Source organism: Colletes gigas, unplaced genomic scaffold (assembly GCF_013123115.1).
Source record: "Colletes gigas isolate AHSC1104 unplaced genomic scaffold, ASM1312311v1 Colletes_gigas_Sc00020, whole genome shotgun sequence".
NCBI lineage: Eukaryota > Metazoa > Arthropoda > Insecta > Hymenoptera > Colletidae > Colletes > Colletes gigas.
The window spans coordinates 2321856-2349066 of NW_025106649.1; the positions used below are offsets into that span (position 1 = coordinate 2321856).

Consider the following 27211-nt stretch of genomic DNA (forward strand, 5'->3'; position numbering starts at 1 on the left):
GAGGCTTCGTTATAAAGTTATTAAAAAATTAAATTAAAACATATCAAATCGTTCTAAAAAAGTTATTTTTGGTTGCAGGAGTCAATTACAATTATTTTTTGTCAATAGACATACCCCTGAAATCCTACCCACTTTCAAGAAAAAAATTCCTTAACGAAAATATAGTCTGAGGCCTGAAATGGTTCCCCGAAATTTCATGTGAATCTTTGAAACATAACTCCCGAACCGATTGGACGATTTTAATGTTTCAAAATGCAAACAACGCGTATTTTGGCGAAGAATATGTGGAAATTTCAAAAATATTCGAAAATCTATTCCTTGACTTCGCAAAATGAGAAAAACACCATAAAAGTGATCCAATTTTCAAACAGCCATAACTCCTACAATAGTCAGTATATTTCATTGAAATTTTGGGGAGAACCAGAGTTCATGGATACCTACAAAAAAGTATTGAACAACTTTTCTGTACAGCGCCAACCAAATTTATTAAAAATGAAAAACAAATTTTTAAGAAACATCGACAGGGTTGTAGGTGCTTAAATTTTTCGAAAAAAAAATTTCGAATCGTTCTGGAAAAATTATTTCCGGTTGCGGGGGTCAATTACTTTCATTTTTGATCAATAGACATACCCTCGAAATCCTGCTCACTTTCGAGAAAAAAATTCGAGTAGATACTGAAATTTTTAGACAAAATTAAACAATTTCAAATTGTTCTGAAAAAATTATTTTTAATTGCAGAGGTCGATTACAATCATTTTCGGTCAATAGACATACCTCTGAATTCTTGCGCATTTTCGAGAAAAAAATTCGAATATGTACTGAAATTTAACTTTAATCGTTAACATAATGAAATATGTAATCGTTTCGTAATTAATGACGAACAAATTAATCATGTCTGACGATTACATTAGCTTCGATTACTTGTATTATTCGTAAGTCATTATTACTAATTATTCAGTTATTATAATAATTTATCATTGCTTTTACTACACTGTGATCATAATTGTTAATCATTAATCAGATTGCATTCGTAACACAACGATACACAAAGTTTCCAAGTAATAATAAGTAAAAAATACTTCTAAAATTAAATTCAAACATTCATGACGAATTTTAACGGAGATGGTTCGCGTGACAATATGTTTGTCCGACACGATTTGTTAAACATTCATATCACAATAAATAAATCCATTTTGAAATTGAAAATAGGAAACAAAACGTGGTACGAATAAGATTATGTTTCAAAGAGTGAAGAATACTTTTGTAAAAAATAAAGGAAAAAATTATATAAAAGAAGAAATATATTTCAGAGACAATTTGAAATAAGAAACATATTTTTGTGTCGATGAAGGTATGCGTATAAAATACCGGTATCGCGTACAAAATCATATGGCCCGGTCGAGCACTCCGATTATGCGAGTACTGTACTCGAAAATGATGATTACTGTTTTTAAATATTACGCAGCGGTTAATGATCGTTTCACGAGCAGGGCCGAAAAGTTTTTCGAGGGCGCAATTATCGACAGAACGATTTCCTTCGTTCACGCCGGTACATGTCTTTATTTAGCTTTAGTTTGTCGAAACCGGTTGCAAGCGACTTCTCTTCTCTCTTACTGCAACACCGAGAGTTCGGTACTCCGCATCATTTAGGGTTCCTCGGGTGGAGGAAGGAATTTCGCGCTCACCACGCTCCACAGCTTCCTTTCGCATTGGAATAATCCTCGGTACAGAGAGCTTCAAACAATTCAATCGTCCTTAAATTTTATGGGGCAACCTTCCATTAACAAGCGCTGTTCTTAATTTTTCAGCTAAAATAGTTACGGTAGATATTTATATTAATACGAATTTACATTATATTTATACGAAGAAATATATTTTTTTCTTGTTGGAAAATAACAAATAGAATTAGCCACGCTCGATATTGATCAGTCGAATACTTTGTCGGTAATACTGTCAATTTGAAGAATTCAAGAATTGTGTCTCTCAGAATATCTTGTAACTTCGATTGTTTTTGCAAATTGAATTAAAATTTTATCAGCTTGTATGTTTGATTTACGAGAAACGCGAAGAATTGATTTACGTGTCATGGCCGCCGTTAGATCCGATCTTCCGGTTGATGTCGTTAAAGAGTCGCGTGATAATTAACCGTTTTTCCCCCTAATTCGTTCGAGCTTGTAATTTACATTCCATCGTCGGTTGACGTACCAGAATGAAAGCGGTTCACCGTACTTCGTATTAGATTCGAGCGTGGGCAGCTTGCGTCATTAAGCGTAGTAACTTACAGTACAAGAATGACTTTGGCTTTGGCGGAGAAAGTGACCGGGTGTGGCCATTGCGAGACATTATACTTTGTACGCATTTGCCTACACTAGCTTCGGGGAAGGATTTTCGCTTGTTCGGTCTTTGATAACGTCTATTGTTCCGTGAATTTTTCCTACGGTCCGAATGGTTAAAACGTTTCGCGGTAGTAAAAGTATTTGTGAACGTCAACCCGCTAGGATATAAATCTCTTTTCTAACAACGCGAGACATAACAGTACATTAATCGTCATAGGGGAAAAAGCTTTATCCGGAAGATCGACAATACCACTCTACACGGTGCTCGAATTGCACGATTTCGATTTAAATTAAATTAACATCGTCGAACAAACGCAAAGAGATTTTCTATCAGGTAATAGAAAACTAGAAAAAAGACTGGATTTATTTTCGACCATTTTCCAAATTGTAAACGATGAATAAAGAAACATTTAAAGACGTATAAATATAGTCGACGATTATTTATAGGTTTTAGCAAACGTTTGATTTATAGTCTCCTTCAATATACAAGGTTATCAACAATAGTAAATTCTGAAAAATGAGAATACGTTTTGCATAGAAATTATTGAGGCAGGAAGAATTACACGTATGTTATATTATACGATTATAAAAATCTTGACAATGTTTTAAAATCACACGTTCAATTTATTTGTAAATCAGAGATCGAAAGACAGTTTATTTTACTTCCAAGTAACTGAATATTTTTGGTAATCGATAAATAAAATATCTCTATCTGATTTACAAATTGTTTGAATGGATTAATATCGATTTAATTGGAACTAATTTATTTAATTAAACAGTTGAAAATAATATGTGTATAAAAGTGTCTAATATATGTGAAACGAAATTTCAGTGTACCGGCAAAACACGTGTGCAGTGTAAGTTTCTTTTTACGAGTTCTGCCTTGAATTCATCGTCATGCCTTCTTCGACTTCGCTGATGTTTGCTTTAGATAACGAAGAGGACGTCTCGAGCACATCCACACCGAAGAAAAAAGAAGAAATAACTCTGTTCGCAGGAGCACCGCAAAACTACGTCCCGAATTCGGTAGGTTTAATATTTATGTGTCCTGCTCGATCCTGTTTGTCGGTAACATTATTACGGGATACGTGAAGTACACGACACGTTCTCGTGGAACGTCGAAGAACTTCAACGGGAATGAATAAAAATTCATTCTATGTGCCGTATAAAGTTTCAATAATATATTTCTTTTTTATTTATTTATCATTTTAATTTAAAAAAATCTTTACTCGAGCAGTTTTGTAAATAATTAAATTTTTATTTAGGAGACACGAATGTAAATTGCGTTATGCGGACTTTATTCCGAATTATTTGTTTAAACGAGCAAATTATTGTTCTCGGATATATTTTTCATTATTTTTCTGTGTCTAAAATAAATTAATCGAATTGATACTAACCAGTTCCTAGTGGCGTTAAGTTAAAAAAACAATACGTTACTTTAATGGAATATTGGTATAGAAAATTGGAAAGATTCTTGCCAAAATGATTTGAGATTTTAAAGACATTAAAAATATTTAAATAATTTGAAAAATATTCAGTCTCTAAGCCTACAATGGTGCATGTATAGGGTGTGAAAAATTAACCAGCTGGTAAAGTTTCAGTTAAATTGTTGATTCGAAGGTTTTGCTCTGTCCTCGAAGCAACTTAAAATCCGAAGTGGAAAAAAATAAAGTCGAGGGGCACGAGGCACTGGTATGCATTTGAATTTTATGTCTGCGATACGACGGGCACGGTCGGCGGAAACATTGTTACGGGAAGAGTCAGAAACGTAAGGCATGTTCGTTGTACTTGCTATTGAGGAAGCTGAGCCCCCGAACCGAACGTGCAAACGGTTTGTCCGGTTTTCGAGGCAAGGAGTTCATCGAACCTTGGTTGCAAGGGATCGATCGCGTACAGCTACCGAACGTGTCGTACGTGCGCAAACGATCATTGATCTGTGACGCGCGACCGCCTACATGTTATCTAGTTCAAACGCTCGGGCGTCGAATAAGACGCGCTGCATGGATCTGGAATGGAAACCCTCTCTGTTATCACTTTCACCGGCAAGAATAATTTTACACGTGATTTCTGGGCCAAGGTACATAATTCATACCTGTCGCGTTAGTCTTACTGGATGAATGGTCGAACTGGATTCCTAAGCATTTAACCTTACTGTTCTCGGGATCTATACGAACCGAAACGAAATTGAAACTTTCACGGATGTTCTACGGGCAGGAGCGAGGAACCTTTACGGCTTGTAAGGCCGCGTGTCACTTTATGAATTCCTTATAAGGCCGCGCGGTTCGCGTACAAGTAATTTTGTTAACATTATAAACATTCGTAAATGCAAATTTATCATTAGGAAAATTTGTTTTTCTAAGATCGACGAGTTCATGGCCAGGTCCGCGTGAAGGTAAATAACACGACAGGCCAAACCTGTGAAATTTTTTATATAATCAAAGTTTTATTCTCTCGCGATTAAAAACCTAAGATTTGTTGTTTCTCGATAGAATCAAATGATATATAATTTCCTGTCAAGTTTGTATTATACAACTATAAGAAAATACGGGAAAGAGGCAACTTTGATCGATTAATTAATTAAAATCCACGCCGTTTTGAAATGTATATTTTATGAACGAAGAAGATACATTATTGATGAAACGTACGAAGAGATTTATATGATTAATTTAAATGTTTCTTGGCCAAGAAATTGTTGAAACACAAAGTAAAAAGAAAATATACATGATTAACTTAAATGTTTCTTGACCAAAAAATGTTTGAAACACGAAACAAAAAGAAAATTGACATGATTAATTTAAATGTTTCTTGATCTAAAAATGTTTGAAACACAAAACAAAAAGAAAATTGACATAATTAATTTAAATATTTCTTGACTAAAAAATATTTGAATCACGAAACAAAAAGAAAATTGACATGATTAATTTAAATGTTTCTTGACCAAAAAATGTTTGAAACACGAAACAAAAAGAAAATTGACATGATTAATTTAAATGTTTCTTGATCAAAAAATGTTTGAAACACGAAACAAAAAGAAAATTGACATGATTAATTTAAATGTTTCTTGATCACAAAATGTTTGAAATACAAAACAAAAAGAAAATTGACATGATTAATTTAAATATCTCTTGACCAAAAAATATTTGAATCACGAAACAAAAAGAAAATTTATATGATTAATTTAAATGTTTCCTGACTGAAAAATGTTTGAAACACGAAACAGTATCGAGAGTCCTTTATTTTTTATTTTTTGGGTAGCTTTGTCTGTTACGTTAACGAACTATGGCGTAAGCGAAACACAATGTGGCGATTGCAAGCACCGCAATCGCATTGTAGATCACTGTGGGTGAGTTGCAATCCTACGCTAGCATTTGTCTAGTAAATTTGTAGAATCGAAACGCAGGTTTCGTTCCGGTATTACGACGCGAGGCACGTAAATATTTTTATCTTGAGTTTATTGGGAGTTTTAAATATAACAATAACGGCTACAGAGGTGGATTTACCATGACACTAACCGTAGCTTGAGCCTCGAACTCCCACGTAGAAAGGACCTTCGAGAACTCAATATTTATAGTTTTTTTAAACGGTGGAAGGCAGTAACGAAAGAAAATGTAGTAAAAATTACGAATTAGGAAAGAATTAAACTAAAAATGAACGGTAAATTATTTTACGCGAGAGGAAGATATTTTTAAAAGAACCAGATAAGTCTTTAATAATGTCATCCATTAAAAGGAAGTAACGAAGAAACCATTGTTATCGTACGAAATATTTAAAATACAATAACAGTACGAATTTCTTGATACGTTCTAACTAAACTTATTTTTTTTTAAGTGAAAATAATTATTACACAAATTAATAATTGGAAAGAAACAGTAGGGTTTAAGAAACCGAGAAGTTTGTCCAGACTCGTTAAGATTGCCATTGAAAGGGTCTGCGTTTGGATTTCTCAGTCTCTTCCCTTTCGTTGTTGGTGTTTCACGAAACACTCCACCTACAGAAAACAATTCCTCGAAGATGTTACCGATGTCTCGTTGCTCAAAGTCCAAAGAAGCTTGTTAAACGTTTCTTCAATCGATCCTCATCCTAAGGTTTCACGTTCATTTTTCCCTTTTTCCTCGTTTTCGCAGCCGAGGCGAACCTCGGGCCATTGTTAAAACTTTTTCGATGTTATTACACGTACGATATGTAAATGCGTCGCCGGGTCCGGTCTTCGACGTCGGAGGACCAGCTCCTCTCTTTTTCTTTCTTTCATTCCGATCCTACTCTCTATTTCTCTTTTATTCCACTCTGTTCCTTCTCTCATCCTGCCAGGGGCGGATCAGATCGACACCGTCTCGATGAAATAGACCTGTCCCGGATAATTACAAATTAATTGAAATCCCAAGAAACTAAACTGCTGGATTTAACAATCTTCGAACACGGTAACTGCATTGCATAACGACTTTCTTCCAGAAATTCTATTATTAAAAAAAATTACTAATCACGTTTATTCGTTTCTAATTCTTCGACATACTTCTTCGTATATAAATTTTCAAACACGTTTGTACATGGAGAAAATTATGTACAGATTTCCACAAATAATGCTCGTTTATCTTTCATGTATCGCTCACTAATAATAAGTATTTGGTTTTTGACGATCAAGAATATTTTAAACAAACAGAAATATAAAATAAAAACAGAAAAAAATAAACAATTTGGTAGATCTTAATAGAGACAGTTACATGTAAGAAAAATTAATTACACAGAAGTAGACAATCGTCTTGTAAATTTTACATACGTTGGATTTATAATAGCTTCCAAAATTTCTCCACGTATAGGATTAAAGATTGTCCAAATTCTTCATCTTCCACGATGAAGCGTGCAGCACTGTTCGAATAAAAATAAAAATTTCCCAACGATCGAATAAACGTCGCGAATAAATTCTTCTGTTATTCGAACGAAACGTTGCCCAATCGCGACCTTGGTTCGCAAGCTCGGTTGGAAACGTAACATCGATCGAGACAAGATACACGTAATATTTCTGCATACCGATCGAGGGAACCGGTCCCTTAATAGGGATTTGGCTTACTATCGTTTATAAATACGATAGAAAAAGGGAATCCTCTCCGTGAGAGTTGCGTGGATCCGCTCCTGCTGTATGCCACTACCACCTCGGCATCATCATCACCATCTCCCCTGGCTCCTTCGTAACGGATAGGCTTCACCTCCAGAACGGAACTCCAGTCTGCTTCCAGTTTCTGCCCGGAGAACGATCGTTGGTTTAGTCGGAGTTCGGCTCTCCTAACACGCGCCTCGCAGCCAACTCGAATCGACCCGATCCTAACCGGAGAACCGATAATCTGACAGAAAATCTGTTTAAATCGTTGATAATCATCGAGCATCTTTGCCAGTGTCCGTTGATATTTTTCGTTCAGGCAACGATAAACGTTCCCCAGGAGTTACGAAAGTACCGAATCCTTCGAGGACTATTCGAGAGCGGTTAGTGGTCAATTATTTCGCAATATCGATAGTGTTTACCGTCGACTCTTCGTCGAGGACCAAGGTACCACCGGTTTGGAGAGCTCGATACACGAAAAGAGATGCGCTGGAAGCGGTGTCGTCGGGATATCGAAGGCACAGGATGATGATCGACGTCTGAAAGGTCCAATCGCTATCGTGATTTAAATTATCGGATCGTGATCGTCGCCCGATGGGACACGGTATTCGGCTGTAACAGCGGCGAACACCGCGATACATGTCTTCGATACTTTACCCCGGTTTTACTCAGTTCATGCTTCACTCTACTTACGGCTGACCCTGTTCATAATAATTAATGGTGTTAGGCACTACGAATGCCTGCAGACTGGTCATGCTTAGCTCTCTGCGGGAGAATAGGCCTGCAGTTTATTTGGCTCGGTTCGCTGTGGAATTTTTCCGAAACGATTCTTATTTGTACCAAAGAAATTCGAAGGATAGATACTCGAAGAAACGCACAATGCAATGAACATAAATGTTTATTCGTTCTTTTAAAGAAATTACGGTTCTTCAAAGATCGAGTCGAGTAACTTTAATATAAGTATTATTAGAAATTACGAATGGGTCATTTTGATCACTTTAGGTGGTTCTGGTGTTAATAACATTTCGATCGTTACGTCACCGAGTAAATATTGAACGTTTTATTCAACGAGTGTTTCCACTGTCGAATATTGTTCAGTATAATCGTACGATAATTTAAAATTGAAAGAATAAACATTGGTTACAGCAAACTTCCAGAGAAAGTTCGGTCTGAAGTTTATAATGCAACCGGTAATTATGTTTACGAACTGTTGTATGTTCAGCAATGTTAATTAAGTTTCTTTGACTCGTGAATATTGAAGAATCGATGGAAATGTATTCTATGCAGATTTCGGGCCCCCAAGAGCCCCTTGTTCCTTAATTTTTTAATCTATCTAGTACTCGGGGCATAGAAGACAAATTTTGTTGTTGTTCTTGTTCAATATTTTCCAAATTTTAAGTAACATTTCGAGTTTGTAAATTTATTTGTGATATACGTGCATTTTCACAAATTGAATAAAAAGTGATATTTTTGGTTATATAGTTTGAGTAAAAATGACTAATAAAAGGTCTAGTAGCAACAATAAAAATTAATAAAAACATAAATATAGTTTTATAATGATATTTGCCCTCCATAAAACATTTTAGAAAAGGAAGATGCACCCTTAAAGGGTAGCGAAATTTAGCAATTTTCATGAATTTTTTTAAAGCGAATGCTATACCTAACGTTGTGACTCTTTTTTGCAGTTCATTTAATTACATTTTAGTCATGCATTTATATTTTTTATACAGTTTTAAGTTATTGCTTTTTATTGATATCACGCTTTCAATAAATACATATTTTAAAATCATGTGTCACTGGTGTAGATAATTGGAGAGCTGTCAGGGTGGTCTAAAATCAAAAACTTCTTAATTAAGATTCTGAATTAGTATGTTTATGGTTATCGTCCCTGCCGAAATAAATAGTTTATATTGACAATTGACAAAATGGCGAATGCTAAAAGTGAAAATTTCAGAATTTATAATAAAAAAACTATGATATATTCAGCATAAAAATATAAGAATAATGCTAAGCTAGTAATGCGTGGAATATTATACTAAATTTTTGGAAATATTACTTGAACAATACTTAAAATTTTTCTTTAAAAATTTAACAGTACATTCTTAGAGGGATGTTCTAGTCTAGAGTTTCATTTTTTGGTCTTTTAAAGAATTCTTTTACAAAATAAGTATAAGTTTCTTAATTTTTCATACGTATTTATTTATGTTTTACGAATGTTCACAACTTTTTTCAAGTGAAAATAATCAAAACTGACTGTATTGTATGTCATTGAAGAAGGTTCCGATCATTCTGCTTAACTGAAAAAATGAAAAGGATTCATGATTAGTATGATTGTGACGATGATGTGAACCAAAATGATAAAAAAAAAAGAATTTTCTTTATTGTTTTTTTAACTCGCTAAACTTGTAATAAGCCAAGAAAATCGGTATTCAAAATTTAAAGTGTTGCCATTTTGTAAATTATCATTATTTTTTTTTTGTTATTTTCTTAAAGCTGGTTGGTCTCTACAGGTACTGAACCTATTTTAAACAAAAAATTTGGAAAATTTAAAAAACTGCAGCATTTTTGTTTGGTATAGAAATTTTGTCTTCAAAATGCTATAGTTTCTTAAATTTTCTATACTTTTTGTTTAAAGTAGGTCCACTACGGATAGGATCAACTACTATTTAATAAAAGATAATAAAAAATGAACTAAAACAATATTTTCGTCAAATTTAAGGGTCCCCCTTTATGCCCCTAAAAGCCTAATATGATAGAACTTTTGATTCTTTACGAAACAGATAAAGAAGGGGACATTAAATTTTAACGCTGTTACAGGAGAATTCCGCCCCTTGAAACGATAGCTTCACGGCCCGACGAGCCTAGATCCGCCATATCGACTCGTCGGAAACATAAAATTCAAGACAATTCCTCCCACGACTTTAATCGTCCTGATTATGAACGCGCCGCGTGTCGAAGTTGTTGACAAACGTACCGCCACCGTGTCGATTCACGGTTTTAACCGGCACCTAAATCCGGCCGAATGGACCGACGAGCCTTAATTACCAAGGCGAATCGTAATTGCAGGTGCGCTATACCTCCGAGTAAAGAGAAGTGGGCGCATAAGGATGCGCTTACGCAGGAAACGGTGCATGTCCCGGTGACGCTGTAGAAACTTGGAAAAAGGAAAGAAAAAAAAAAAAGCCATACACACAGAGACAAACCACGGAAGTACGGATGACGCGATGAGACTGAGTCCGATTATCCTGTCGTGGGCCACGGCAAGCTGGCTCGGTCCAACCGGAACTACGGCGATACGGGCCCAAGCCTCGAGGGACTACGAGCTGTCGACGGAATTCTTCCTGGTGCCCAGCGACGTGGCGATGGACAAGAATGGTTTGGCCAGCGTGGCGAGTGTCATCAGCGTACCGGCGCCGAACAGGACGGTTTCGGTGTTCAGGATGCCTGGGAAAAAGAGCCAGGAGATCGAGTCCGATACTCAACCGTACCCGAGGTCCTTGCTCAGACAACGACCCTGGGCTCTTCCTCTGGCGGCCCTTAGCGCGGCCACGATGCTCCTCATGGCTGGCTTCGAGGTTTTCGTACTGCTCAAGGTCGGTTCGTTTACCTTTACAACATTTTCCAAACTGATCACATCGCGCGCCCGACGTCCAGACTGCAGGAACGAAGTCATAGAGAACTCGGGGGAACGTTCTCGGGAAACGGTTCATAATTGCTACCACTTAACACTTTACAACCCAATTTATGCATCCGACATTTTACGAAATTTATATTGATTAACGTTAATTACGGGATTACCGAAAGAGGTGTTTTAATAACTATACGTTGCGAATCAAACATTCTTGTCTAGATAAAAAGATTTCGAGTAATGGAGAGAAAACAATTCGTACGATCCTCGTTATTACTTTAATAAATTCCTGTACGTTGATCTTATTTTTATCCGAATGAAATTGTCTCTATTCTAAACCTATATAGGGTGTTCGGTATCTATACGGCAAAAGTTTAATGGGAGATTCTAGAGGCCAAAATAAGACGAAAATTAAGAATATCAATTTCTTGACTGAGCCTTCGTTAAAAAGATGTTAATGTTTTAAATTACGCCTGTAAGACGGCAACCTGCGAACAGCTGCGTGTACGCGATACTGGTTCTCACTCAGTACGAGAAACTCTACTTACTGACGTATCGACAGCATCACAGTTTTGTGAATGACAACCACTAGGACCAAAAACTGTCTCAACGAAAAAAAAATTTTAAATCATTCTGGAAAAATTATTTTCGGTTGCGGGGGTCAATTACAATCATTTTTAGTCAATAGTCATACCCCCGAAATCCTACCCATTTTCTAGAAAAAAATTCGAATATGTACTGAAATTTTTAGACGAAATAAAAAAATTTCAAATCATACTACAAAAATTATATTTAGTTACAGGGGCCAATTACAAGCATTTTTGGTGAATAGACATACCCCAAAAATCCTACCTATTTTCTAGAAAAAAATTCGAGAAGGTGTGAAATTTTTCGACAAAATTAAAAATTTCAAATCGTTCTGAAAAAATTATTTTTGGCAACGGGGGTCAATTACAATCATTTTTGGTGAATAGACATACCCCCAAAATCCTAACCATATTCAAGAAAAAAATTCCTTACCGCAAATATAATGTATGGCCAGAAATGTTTCCCCGAACTGTCATACGTATGTTTAAAAAAATCGTAACTTCTGATTGGATTTAAGGATTTTAATGTTTGTAAATGCAAACAACGCGTAGTTTGGTGAAGAATATTTAGAAATTTCAAGAATATTATAAAAGCTGTTTCCCGTAAAATGAGAAAAACTCCATAAAAATGGTCCAATTCCTCGTTGTTATCACTTCATATGTAGGTATAATCCAATTATCCGGCATTGGTCCAGTCCCGAATTTGCGGTGTAATCGTAATTTTACTGTACATATATTTCATCAAACAAAATAGGGATATATTATTTCTTTTTTCTGTAAATCGTAATTTGGTCAACAGAAAATAGTTTGTTTCGTTTAATCCAGTGACAGAAATAAGTAACGAAAATGATCGTAAGCTCTACATTTTCGAGTCCCGCAATTACAGGAGTACATTATAATGTTGCCTTTAAAGAATAGTTCAGAAAAGCATAATAACTACACGAATGTTCCCTCGAAGGATATAAACCAGTTTTCGCCAATGCGTGTAGCAACGGTGCGATAAATTACGAGCGAAATTACTTTGAAATTTAAATAGAATGGCTGTTATAAAATTTAATTTATAAATCAGCTACTTGATCGCCGGAAGTCGAGCGCGAAGTAGATTTCTTTGACACGTGTTGGAAAAAAGCAGATCGTGTTGTACGATTCTGTCGCGTTCAATGATACGAGACAGATTTCCGTGGTCGTATAATCGTCCTGTAATGGAGATTTGAGGAAGCTAGGAGTTAATAGAGCTTGCAAAAGAATCTGTATCTCGTTCTCTCCTGGACTACACGTGGCCAGCTTCTACGAGAATCCATGGTAATTGTTTTCGTTCGCGACAAGCTCCAATAACCAGCACGTTCGCAATTTCGCCGAGACCTAGGCCTAGTTTGCATGTCGATTGCCTATTTCTCCTTTCCGTGTCGTCTGCTCGGACCGATACACTCCATTGAACAGGAGCCGCCAAGAAAGTTTCCGATACCAAACTCGATATTTATACCACCTTTAATGCTACCGTTACGTTGCCATCTACGAGCCAACTTCCTTCTGCTCCTGTTTAGAACAGAACGATTAACGCGTAATCGAGCTGAAAAAAATTAATTCGCAACTGTGAGAGGATAAATAAAAACAATCCAAACAGTACTCATACGTTTCAACGAGTTTTCGATCATCTAAAAACAAAATTTAACAGGTTTGATCTGGCAGTCAAGGATAGTCTCGACGATGCACCCAGAAAGGAAAATGGCAAACGAGAGTCAAATATATAATTCTTTCGACAACTAAAATTTTGATAAAGCACGGTTCTATTAGACCCAAAGTACCACGATATTATAATATTTACATCGTAATATCTTACGATAGGATTTCAATTTTCACGTTTCATAGTTATGACCGTTAACTTCATACATTTTCTTCATAACTTTTTATAAATTGCAGATGCCTAAAAAAATATACCATCCTGTTTTAATAACAGGGGTGCAACTAAAAATTAACAAATTCAAATCGTCTAAGTTATCTTTTAATTATATTATGTATAGTTAATAATTATATATTATTTAATTATATTATATATTACTTATTACACAAACACACTACGCGTGTGCTACATATCGCTTGCATAATGAATGATTTATACATCATATAGATAAGCGATCATAATATATTCGTCCGCCACATTATTCGAACAAACTCATAAAATCATTCACGACGTCACGAATGAAACGTTATTCGTTATTCTTATCGCGGTATATTTTCAGACATTACAATTAGCGAAATTAATCTATATAATTACCGTGCCTTGTTTATAATCGAATCAAGGCACGCAACGAACTACGATACAGCTAATTTGGCACGCGATAAGCCTCGTTATAGGTATGTTTCTGCCCTGTCGGAAATTAATACGACAAAAACAGAGAAACGTGATTAAGAGTCAGCCTTGAAACGTACAAAGAGGTACTTTCTGATCGCCATATTTAGGTTTTCCTCGCCGAAGGGGGAAAAATTAGAGCATACTTGTGAACTTGTATCCGAACATCACGCACATCCTTTTAATGGGGCTCGCAGAAAGTCTTAAACGAAACTCTGTCTTTATTAAATATCAATACAGAATCAACTACAATAGTTGCAACTCATAAGCTATGTCCTGTCTGCATATTGCTCGCCATTTTTACTTCCATCTATATCCAAATCGAACTCTATTACGATTTGGCTGACACGTCCGTCCATTACTCGCTGTTTCTGCTTCTACTGTCTAATTCGACTCTATCGCACGCATACTCGATACAATTTACAAACTCATTTCTATTCTTTATTTATTCTGTCTTTTCTACTTGTTTCTTTATTCAGATTTCTGTTCGTCAAACTCGGTCTACGTTTGCTTAGCAGTGAACAAAGATGGCGGTTAACGAAAGAAATATTTGGGTGAATATACAGCTAACGAGAAACGTATTTGATAATATTTTTCAGGCAAGAGTAACAGCACCGAACAGACGACATTTGTTTCTGGGACAAGCTCTTCTTTTAGGCCTCTTCCTCCTGGCAGGACTCTCAGCAGCCGCGTCCCTAAGTCAAAATCCTCTATCCTGCGCAGCATTTCGACTAGTCGGTTTACCCGCAGCACTCGTATTTGCGGCACTTCTGGTTAAGTGCGTCTTCTTACTTTCTTTAAATAGCGGCATCTATCTACCAGCACCGTATCAAGTGAGTTTGAATATATTTTATTAACCCAATGCACGCTAAACTTTCGCTAAAAATCCGCACGGTTAATTTTCCACGGTCATCCACTCGGATTTCGCGTCGCGAGCTCAGCGAAACCGAGCCCAGCAGAAAACATTAATCGCGAGAAATCATGCAATAAGGAACATTTTTAATTCCCGTACTTTTCATCTTACCGTTTTAAAAACTATACCGACGCGTTTCTGGGATTCTTCCGGTTCGAACGAGTCCAAGCACCATGTAAATAAAATTACATTTAATATACAGGGTGTTCGATAAGTATGAAACCAAACTTAAACCGCGTATTGCTGATGTCAAATAGATGAAAAAAGTTTGTATAAGTTTTTAAAGGTTTTTATGATTTACTGTGACACGTGTAAGATAAGTTATTGGATAGTATAGGCGTCCATTCGTCGATTTAGTTATTGTCGAACTCTTTCAAATATTTCATCTGTATTGGAATAAATGCATTTCGAATACATTCTCGATTGAACATTTCTTACGACTGCCACAATAAATCATAAATATCTTTTCAATGAAGCATTTTCGGACATAAAGTTATACGAACTTTTTTCGTCTATTTGACGCCAGTAACACGTAGTGCAAGTTTGGTCCGAAACTTTTTGAACACCCTGTATAATAATGTTTTATTTTATATTATTATTTATATATTTATTTCTCTTAAACCTTTTCATTATTTACAGTGTATTCTATTTTGTACAATTTTTCAATAAACAATTTAGTACTATGACCTTGATCACATATATGAAGGTCATTAATGTTGGGATCTTTTTTGTTCGTATTTTCCCAAAATAGGGATCGAAACCAAATTGAAAGTTCCTCTCTCGTCCCGTTGTGAATGCGACTTTAGAAAACGGACGGTAGAAACTCGTGGAACGACTCTCCGCGGAGGATACACGGGATTTTTCTTATTTCGTTGCGCCGGAGATCCGGATGTCGATCCCGATCTATTTGTACGCGCGGGACGGGAACTGAATGAAAAGTAACGCAGTAGTAACGCCCGCTAGTAATAGCAGTAAGTGCAGCTGTCGCGGTCGTAAAGTAAGTCCCGTCCTACGTCGAATAACATTAATATTTCCGATATGTTTTCTGCCCCGCGTAACGGATTCAACGTGTTTTGTTTCGTTGCTCATCATCGGTAGGCGTGATCGCGCGCATCAAAGGAAGCAACGATAAGAGTGGAAAACCAGTTTATAAAATAGGTTGTTAGAAAAATACAACCCGGGCCTCTTCCGGCTGTATAATATTTTCTGATTATGTTGACGTACGTTCAATGATTATTATGCCTACCCTAAGTAATTACTCGCTCGTAGATAAATTGTTGTACGGCGGACAAGCGTTAAGAGGATATCATGAATTAAGAACGTCGTAATATTAATTACACCCTATCGTCGATCGAGCGAAACTAACGTTCCGTTCCATTCGTACTTAAGAAGATCGTGTTGTAACGATTGTTGCGGATCGGTGCTGTAGCCAAACGTTTAGCAAATGCTATTACAAATTTATAGATACGAATGAGTATACTTTCCAGAATTTAGTAAAATTTATTTGAATACTTACCCTTGATTTATTTTCCATCTAAATAATTCTGATTTTCATTGCTTCTTAAGATATTACGAGCTACCATATTGGAAATGTAAATTAAATTCGGTATTTTTACTCTAGATTTTTTATCTGGAATCGAGTTGTTCTAATATAGGGGGAATGTTTAATTTCGTTTGATTCTCAATTTTTGTATAAGGATAATGATATATGAGATTGACCGTTTTATTTTTCTCGTTGCAGGCGTTAGTATTGGGATTCGCGGTATTGGTGCAGGTAGTCATCATTGGACAATGGTTTTACGGCGAACCGCCTGCCGTGGTCCAGGCACAAACCACGGGACAAATCTCTTCAGCCCCATGCTGCAAAACTCCACTTGGGCAGATAGTGGCTTCCCTCGGGTAAACTTTTGAAATGTAAACCTTCCACCGACACTAATTTTCTCAGTTCTAGAGAAGCATTACTCTGAATAAGTATCCTGTCTTTATCAACAGACAATTCACAGATTCTTTAAAACACTTAGATTTGGAACATCAAAAAGCTACTTCGCGTTTAAAAACCGTTTCCAGTATTACGTAATGACGATAAACATAATGAATTTGTTTCAACCTTCCAACCAACCTTCCGTTTGTACATATGTATACGCTTTTCGACCAGCTACCCATTCTCCTGGCTCTCCTTTCCTTTTCCATCTCATCAACAGGACTCCACAAATATTTGTTTAAAGACGTGTTATAAGAAATAAAAGTTAACTGTTCTCTTCGATCCCGTATATGATCGCTTGTCTCGACTCTTACATGAATTTGAATACCTTGAGTGCTTAATTTACGAAAAAAGTTGCGTTTACCAATATCCATTGCTGGTGTTTAATGGTTGAGACGGGCTCGTTCGGATATTGAAAGATTACACGTGGTGTACCGACTAAAACTAAGCTCGAAGGATCACCCTTCTTCAAGGGACTAACTAGACGAATTGGTTTTCTATATTTATTAAAACTCAACGAAACAATACACGTGACCGAGTCTAAGCTAGTGTCTGTGCTAAAGACGAAGTGTTCAAAATGCTAGAGGAAGTGATTTGGTTCTATGCTAAAACCCAAGTGTTTGAAAACCAAAAACGAAGTGACGGCGTTCTGCCGCTTTTCCAAGGCGTTGGCCTTTTGCACCCTCTTCCACCAAGAGTTTCCATGGCGGAGGTGCAACGATGCCAATGTAGCTTGGCGTCCAAGATGGATATGGCAACCGCTGGGGTTGCAACCACACGAGACTGCCTTCGCCGACCAAGTTTATGACACTTTGTTCTATCAACGAAATTCTAACTGTTGCCCATGCTGGCCTTGACTAAAAACGCGGTCTCACCGAAGCCCAAACAGCTGGATTTATTAAAATTGTACCCGCTTCTGATATTTTTAAAGAGATTGAGTACTCAATTGTTCGGTTTCAGGTATCCTGGCGCGCTGCTGGTCGCAGTAGCTTGTTTAGCAGTTCGAGCACGCGGTGTTAGAGACAACAACCGTGAAGCAGCGTTTATCGGCCTTGCTGTTGGTTTGTCGCTGTCGATTTGGATATCGAGCGCGATCGGTTCAGTGGCAGCTTCCTCGGAGAGCGACAGAGAGGCCTGGTTAGCTTATGGTTTATTGACCACTTCCCTCCTCGTGTTCCTGACGATGTTCCTGCCTAAGGGTCGGCAGTTGGCTGCCCTTGGCCGAGAAGCTCCTGATACGGTGATTCGTGATCGAGACGATGCTCTCAGCTCGCTTCCTGGCAGCGGTTACTCGCCATCCTTCTTCCACTTTAAACCAGCCGAGGCTTCTTTGAAGAGAAAGCTGCATTATCACAGTGCTGGTATATTCATATTGCATTTATTTATATTGCATCTCAAAGTAGAATATCTAAGCAAGATCATATTCACTTTCACACGGGCAAATATTCTTTGAAACAAGTCCTAATAATCTCTGTACTTACAATTTGTATCGTATAATAGCGTTAAAACGAAAAATTATAAGATTCAAAGTTCAACAGATCCCGCGTGCGGAAATTTTCCAGTCACGTCTGTTAAGTACGCCCAAAGGCGTTCATCGCAAAAGCTTGTGCCTGCAACACTAAAACGATTAATGTCAACAAAAAATGTTTTTCAAGACCTAAACCTCAAATACACGCAACGGTGATTTCATGGTTTTCTTTTCTTTTTGTCGAACAAGTAGTCTCAGATGTGTTCTCAAGCGCCTTCTAGGATTATATTTCTCTTTAGTATCCGTGATTCTCGTCCCGTTTCGCTCGTTCGGTACTCTATTAACGTTATGTGCACTTCCTTCGTAAAAACTGAGCATGAAAATAAAGTATCGATTTTTATTGTTTAATTACTGTACATACTAATTACCGGAGCGAATGTGCCACGTACGCCACAGCGAAATACCGAAAAGTAAGGAGACTTAATTGAGATGTTTCTTACGTAAATGGTGTTGTATATATCGCGTATAATGACGTTGCCGCTAAAGTTGCACGTAAATGAACCCACGTAATTAATATTTCATAAACATAATGCCGTAAAACATGTTTATGCAACGGGCGTATAATGTAAGAAAATATTACTATTTTTAACATTGTGTTAACTGTATCGTATCGATGTGCTTTGAATTATAGATCGTGTGGCATTAGTCTCATCCGCTATACCTGGATGTACTGCCTGCAGGCACGGTGGAAGCCCCATATATTCCGACGGTAAGGCTTTTCAGAAATTAGCTAGTTATTAAATACCGGTATTATCGATTACACTAACTTAACGTGGACGCTCAAGTATTTATAGACACGCAAGATTTAGCTTTTACCAAACCTATGACAAAAATTCCACGAAGCATTCCACGGGTTTAGATTTACTCGATCGATCGGCATTTTGTATGGAAAAATAAAATTTTGCAAGAATTAACAAATTAAAAAAAGCTCAAAGGAACAAAATACATAATTCAATTTCAAGCTTTTTATAGTAATAGATATTAGAGAAAGTTTGAAATAAAAGAGGTAAAAGAATGGCTCAGTTTTTTACTAATGCGAGAAACTTTGAGTAGAAAAATAATGCAATTTTAAGGTCTTTATATTGACGAATATTATTGTTGAGAATTAGTAAGAATTTGGAATAAAAGGGGTAGGAGAGTGGGGGTTCCCGACCGTGGAAACTTTTTCAGATGGTTTCTTGTGCTCGACTATAGCGTCGAACTAGAGATAAAAATAACACGCTTCGTAAAGTCGTCCAGGAAATTCCTGGGTTCGTTTACTCGGTATATTCTCCTACCAAGCTTTTCCTCCGTTACGGCGTCGCCTCTAGCGACCTTCACCTCGAGGAACGAACGAAAGGGAGGAAAAACCTCGTGCTGGAAAGGTGGAGAGGGAGAAAGTTTCGAGGCGGAGGTCAAGCGCTTCTCCGAGAATTAAACTGGAAGGGGAAATGGATCCCGTTAGATCAGACGACGCTAGTTAATCGGTGTCCTCTTGTCGGTGAATGATCGAACTTTTTTACGAGAACAGATACGCAATTTTATCTTTCGTAACGAACATAATCATCGTACATTCTCTACTTTGCAACGATTTATTTTCAATCAATAATTATGAATATTTTAATTTACTTTACGATTCTGCAGTGAATCTAAATGAATCTATAAACAAGTATACATTTTTAACTCAGTTCTGCAACAATTAATATAGGCAACAATGATTATGTAAATATATACAAAATGAACATATTATATTAGTTACATATAGTTTATTTTGAAGACAGGCAAAATCTATTATTAATTTATTTTAATAAAACATTTACACGAGTAACTGTTAAATAAATACGAAAAAGGGTAAATTAGTATACGAAATAACTCCATTTCTGCAAAAGTTTGCATAGTTTAATAATCAAATAATTATGCAGAATCGAATGTGAAATATAACAACTTTTGCATGGAATTTTGAACATTTAAATGAATTATTGAAACAGTATTCGAAATTACAAGTAAAGCCTTTATCGAATCCTGTTCCTTTTCAATTGCAAGATAACGGTAAAATTTTACAACTTTACGTTCAGTAGTTTCCCATTTTATTGATGTCGTTATAGACAAAGATCCTCTACTCAATTTTATTACTACTGTAGATAGATTATTCTTTGGTCGTAAATGTCACTGTATGTTTTTCTGTCAAGGTGTAAATAAACTGTACAAAGAAAGTGTAAGGATTTATAGTACGCTTAAAAAAAAAGGAAAGGTCATCATAAACATTTATCCAAAAAATAATAGTTTCAAAGATATTGAACTCTTGAATTTTCAGAATTTTTTTAACGAAAAGTGTAGAAACTACGAACGTGAACTTTTTTAGGTTTATTTACTAATATTATTAGATGCTCTCTGAATTTGTTCAACGTTCTCCAATTAATAGTTTAAATATTCCAAGCTAGAATCAATATACAGTTTTCGAGAACGTTCTTGTGCTGTACTACTTATATGAAATTAATAAAACCAGAAAATTATTAAATACACTGTGGCTATAACCTAACTCAAAAAAAAAAAATGGTTGCATCATAAAGGCAAAATATCCATTTAAATCTCATAGGGGCTATTAACAGACGTGTTACGAAGGTTAGATGCGATTAAAAATAAAAATAGTTATGAAGATTAAAATTCGAAATGATTATAAAAAAAAAACAAAAACCAATTTGTATATTATTCTACCTGTATTTATTTTAAATTAACTAGTCGAAATCTTTGAATAAAGATTACCTTGTCAAAATTGGCAATCTTGGTATCAGTTTGGACACTGTACTATGTAAAAAAAAAAAGAATTATAATTGGGAATTTTTAAATGCAGAATGTAACAAGTAACTATACTTCGTAATACATCTCCTTAACGTAATGCCCATTATTACGAGTAGGGCGTGGAATATACTACAAATTGCGAGGCAAAGGTCGCCAGCCTGCTAGGCATAAACCATCCGCTCGTTTATGACACCGGTTGTAGTAATCATAATTTCCAACCGCGTCACTTTATGGCTACACGATCAACTTTACAAATCAGATGTTTCCTTATTATTAAAAGTTCCATCGAGATCTTGGTTCAACAGCATTTTTATTTAAATTTTATGCTGGTACCTCGGTAATTGTGGTACAACCAGGAAGTGGGCGATTCTTTATGCAAAAAGGAAATAAAAAATCTGGAATAACATTTTTTTTCTACTTGTTTTTTAAAAATCCGGTTCTTCCGGAATTTCCGTCTGCTTATAGTATAAAAATACTGAATGCATTTTTCAACGTGTAGCTTTTGTTATCAGTTCTCCGCTTCCCTCCATATTTCTTTATTAAGATAACGCATAGTAATAATAACATAAAGATTATGGTTGTATACATTATACAGGGTGTTCAACCAACCCTGGGAAAAAATTTTAATGGGAGATTCTACAGGCCAAAATAAGAGGAAAATCAAGAATATCAATTTCTTGACTGAGCCTTCGTTAAAAAGTTATTAACGTTTAAAGTTCCGCCCGTACTGAATTTTTTTCTCCAAAATGCGCAAGATTTAGGGGGTATGTATATTCACCAAAAATGATTGTAATTGACCCCTGCAACCGAAAATAATTTTTTTAGAACGATTTGAAATTTTTTTTCCGTCGAAAAATTTCACACCTTCTCGAATTTTGTCTAAAAAGTGCGTAGGATTTCGGGGATATGTATAATGAACAAAAATGATTCTAATTGACCCCCCGCAATCGAAAATAATTTTTTTAGATCGATTTGACAAATTTTTTTTTCGCCGAAAAATTTCATCACCTACCCGTTTTTTTTTCTCGAAAGTGGATAGGATTTCGGAGGTATGTGTATTCACCAAAAATGATTGTAATTGACCCCTGTAACCGAAAATAATATTTCCAGAACGATTTGAAATTTTTGAATTTAATTGTTAATAACGTTTTAACGAAGCCTCCATCAACAAATTGGTATTCTTGATTTTCGTCTTATTTTGGCCTCTAGAATCCCCCATTAAAATTTTTTCATGGGTGACCGAACACCCTGTATAGTCTAATGATTTCATTAAGTTTCTCATTAGTCACAAGAATAAACTTCCTCTTACTAGAAGCTATTGGTCCATTTCATCCTGTTTCTATTACCTCTTCCTAGCGATTCGATTTCAAAGATAATAAAATTACTCGTCCGTTTCAAGAAACTTTCGAATAATTATAAGGTTGTGAAAAGTGTGACAGGTGTGACCCACTTCGTATCGCGGTTAGATTTGCAGAGTAATTGTGCCGTTTGTTAATGGGACTTTTATCTTGGTATGTTACAAATGTTTTTATCAAAATTTATTTACAAAACTTTCAAATATTACAAATACCCCAGGGCACTGAGAAACTAATGATACATCTGCATACTACTCGATAAGTAAAGTATAGTTTTAAATAATTATATACAGTATTCGAGTCAGAATAATCGCAGATTTTCTTCAATATTTATAAAAACCATTGTGTTTAATAAATGAGAATAATAAATTATCTAATTAACTTAACGGGCACAATTACGATTTTTTTTGCAATAAATGAATAATAATTTACATATATTTCAATTAAAAAACGATACGAATGTTTATTCGTTGAAAAAATCATACTCCATTGCTTGATCGATAAAATAAGGGAATTCACAGTACTTTTATCATTAAGTTAATAACAAGTTTCGATAGGGCCAAATAACAATTTTCATTTAGATTTTAAATCTAAGGGCCTCAATAGTAAGTTTCAAAATGGGTAAATATAGGAAAGTTAATTTTATTTTAATGAGAAAAGACAAGATAATCTCTTAAATCTAATTAACACGGCGTTTAGGAAAATTAAAAAAGGAAATTGTCAATTATAAAATGAATTTTATCACGGACAGATAAACATTTTTTGTAGCTTATTTATTATTCGAATTAAATTTTGCTGAATTTTGCGTCTCTGATCTGATGTAGTAAAATGAGTACAGGCTAGTAACATCCAGAAATAAAGAACAACGTTTGCCAGATAATTTCTCTCAACACAGTAGATTGTTACAACTTTCTACATGTATGAAACTGTTTCCACGATTTACTGAAAGTATCGTAAATCGTTGTGGGAAAGAACAAAATGAAATTTGTCAATAGTGAAAAGGTGGATATATTATAGTTTGTGTCAGAATCATTTCTAGTTTCACTCAAACATACGTGGATGCAATGTATAGTGTCAGGACAAAATGACAAAGCACAGTTTACCGTAACCTATAAAATAGAAGAATGCATATATATTTTGTTCTACGCTCTCTTCAATAGTTTTTATAATATATTATTGTAATTTGAGGAACAGAATGGCTATTAATTACACATGCACAAATTTTATTAACCGAAATATATAATGCACACGATTCTTATACGTATTCACGCTTTCTTCTTGTCGTTCGATCTGATGTTTTTCTTTTTCCCGCGTTCGTGCTTTGTTTTCACGTTCGTTCGTCGTCGTCCATTTTCGGACGTTCCCGTTCGTTTGGTATACTATATCTCAGATTGTGTATCTTCTCAATCCATTATCTAGCATTTTATTTTTAAAATATTAAAAAAAGAATATTTGATGCGTATTAAAATTTGTTTGAATATCACACGATTTTTATAAATAGTAAATATAAATTCTGAAATAAAACATTTCGATACTCAATGATTATAAACGAATACGTTGGAAGTGAATCGATTATGCAGAGCATGTAACAGTGAAGTTGGCAAAAGCAAACGTAAACAGTAACTAAACATACCTAAAATAAATGCTAGCTCGAAATGGTTTTACTTTTTATATTCTTCGTAGACAGCAATCGAAATAGACACAGTATTAAACGTAAATAACTCTATCGCGATAGTATCAATACTATAATTAGACTAGAAACAGTGTTCAGAAACGGGTCGAGGAAAGTAGTTAAATCAAAGTGAAATTGATCGAATGCCACTTTTGCGATCAGAAAAGTACCACATTATAAAAAGTGTGAAGCTAATCAGCAGATATATGTAAGAATAATTTTATAAACACTTATTATTAATACTTGATGATTTGTCAATGATTTAAGAAATTGCTAGAATCAATTAAAATTTAGATAATAGATTTTTTTGGTGAATGGTGGGGTCCTCCCTCCTGTTGTGTCGTCACTGACTAGCTGTAACTATTAACGATAGGAATGGAAAAAACAATATTAATAATATCGGTAACACTACTAGTATTAAGTTCTTTGGCGAATGTAATTAAAATTGAAATATTTGAATGTCGCAGATGTTCACGGGCCGATGGAGACATTCGTTTTGCCGCCCGGCATGTACTTAAGGCCAGAAGACGCAGGAAACTTATACACAACACTGTCGGCGAACCCGAATGTATTTTTTCAACGAGCAGCTCATCCGGGGATGATGTACTGATAATGTCCCGGAAACTCTGTCGCGCGAATGTTCGCGAATTCGATAAGAGAACTCCATTCCTACCATTCTTCCACGAGAAGAAGGCACAGCATGTGTACATCCCCATTCCAGTTGCAGTCCGCTGGCTCACAGGTATTGGTCGAAAACTGTGACGAAGATCGGTGACAGCCAATCACCGGACTGCAGCAAGAGCAGGGATGTAAACACGCTGTGCCTTCTTCTCGTGGCAGCACGGTACATTCTTAGATTAGATAGCCACGAAACAACGGACCATTTCCGTTTGTTTGTCTTGTTATTGTAAATAATAAAAAAAGCCGCTGTCGCTAGAGATGTTAGCGTTTCTTTGTAGAAGCGACGCTCGATTATTTCGATAACAAATCAAACGATAGCAATTGAAAACGAATTTCGCGGAAAAATTATAATAAAGCTACGACATTTTTTATAATCCTTATTTTTCTTTCCATCTTTTACACAAAACCGGGGCACGTTGATACGTAAATTCTATTCAAACAAGTATCTTATAAATGATTGAAATTACAGAACGGTTCAATGAGAGAAAATACGTCTTTGAGTCAGCTACAATAATGGTTACGATAATTAATTTAATTTAAATAGTAATTGATACGACAATTAAAATAATGTTCAAAAATCGATCAAGAACCTTCTTAATAAAAATTTCTCTTTATCTGCTTGCCCCTGTCTCAAATTATTCTGATTTTCCCTAGTTGTAAATGGGGAGAGGGAGGGGGGAGTCCGCCATCAGACGACACTTATGATCTATTGTAATAAAAAACAAACAAAATTTATTTTTATTGGGAACGAAAATAGAGAGAAATGATTTCTGCGCTGGACAGAAGTAATGTTGAAATTTTCAATTCACTTTTATTGTACATCCTCGATCTTACTTTTATCTGTCAATGAATTAGTGATAACCTGATAACCGATATCATCCAAGCAATTTCTCGAATAAGGTGTATTCAGTTCTGGAACGTGCAACACAGTACATATACATATAGTGTATATATAATTTAATTTTTACTGTGGTTAACGCTAATTGTAAGGCTATCGTAATTAATAATGGTATTTCCCAGATAAGAGTGATACGATTATTAATTACACGCTAAATAATATTGACTCTCCATTAATACATATTTTTGGTGACAAACGATTGTGTTTAAATCGCTGTTCGAACAAGCCATAAACAAAAGAGGTTTTAGAAGAATTTGCCTCGTAAAGACTGTCTAGCAAGACATAAAAATCAATCGACTGTGCATCGATCATTCTAACCAAAACGAGAGTTCGCATTTAAACAAAAATAGCTGAGTATAGTCATCGGCGAAGTCATTTGGATATTCCTATTGAATTCGTTAGCTTTTATGATATGTCTGTAAGTATTCATTTTGAACGATTTGATTGAATATTTTGATCAGTAACATTTCGACTTCTAGTATGTAAACGCGTTTCTAAGCTGTTCGTTTTCATAATTCTCGCTAGAGGGCCATGAAGGTATAACATTTCTCGCTAGTTATTGCTTGGTCAATGGTTTGTATATAAGGACCATGAATAGACGTTCCAATAGTGGGTTACGTGGGAACACGAAAGTACCTATTCGGTGCACTTCGTGTTCGTGGAGACCTAACCCAGACCTAACCCGGCGGCTTATTCCCTATTCCGGAAGCCTGCTTTAGCTCCTACGGGAGCAACTAAACTGGTTCTTCGCTCTTCACCCCAGTGTGCAAAATTGAAAGAGTCTGCACGTAACTCGTATTTTTGCAAATTGAACAAACGGTACAGCCCGTTTGGATCAAGTTAACGTTTTTTTAGCTCTCCAAATCGAATTACTTACAGGTGCAAGACACTGCCACGCGAAAACGTACCTACGCTCGTATGAACAACTCCCGTATATTTGATAGTTTCAGGGCAAGATATTTATTTGCATAGCCTATTTTTGCCTAAATAAATCAAAATAAAAAGCAATGGTTTATAAGAACATTCTAATTCATTAAAACTACAACTATGCCTCCAGAATGTTTACTTCAGAAGTACAATTATGTTTTCGATAAAATTCAATGAAAAAATGAAAGTTTATTTGTACCCTTCAAGTGTATAGCTTCTTCCCTAAATCCAAATCGAATAGCATTTTGATCGTTTTTTAAATCGTATGTCTAATCATATTTTAAGACACAAATATTTTTCAGTAACCTTCGGATAAAGCACTACTTTAAAGAATTTTTCCAACAACCAAAATATTTTATTTGTAAAGGTATATGTACGATTTAAAGTGAAATATTTATTTACTTATTATAATATTATTTTACCCATCTCTTAGTACATGAAACTGCGTAAGAAATAGATTAAGGCTTTTAGTCGTACTTATACTT

The 27211-nt window shown here is 35.5% G+C and overlaps 1 protein-coding gene across 1 annotated transcript; it reads left to right on the plus strand.

Moving 5' to 3' along the window:
* The first annotated feature begins 10652 nt into the window (after positions 1 to 10652).
* Positions 10653 to 25256, plus strand: LOC122400790. Its single transcript, XM_043402453.1, has 6 exons — positions 10653 to 11021; positions 14593 to 14826; positions 16648 to 16805; positions 17848 to 18248; positions 19047 to 19124; positions 24688 to 25256. Exons 1-6 carry the CDS (start codon positions 10653 to 10655, stop codon positions 24828 to 24830), a joined length of 1383 nt encoding a protein of 460 aa, XP_043258388.1. The 3' UTR covers positions 24831 to 25256.
* The last annotated feature ends 1955 nt before the right edge of the window (positions 25257 to 27211 follow it).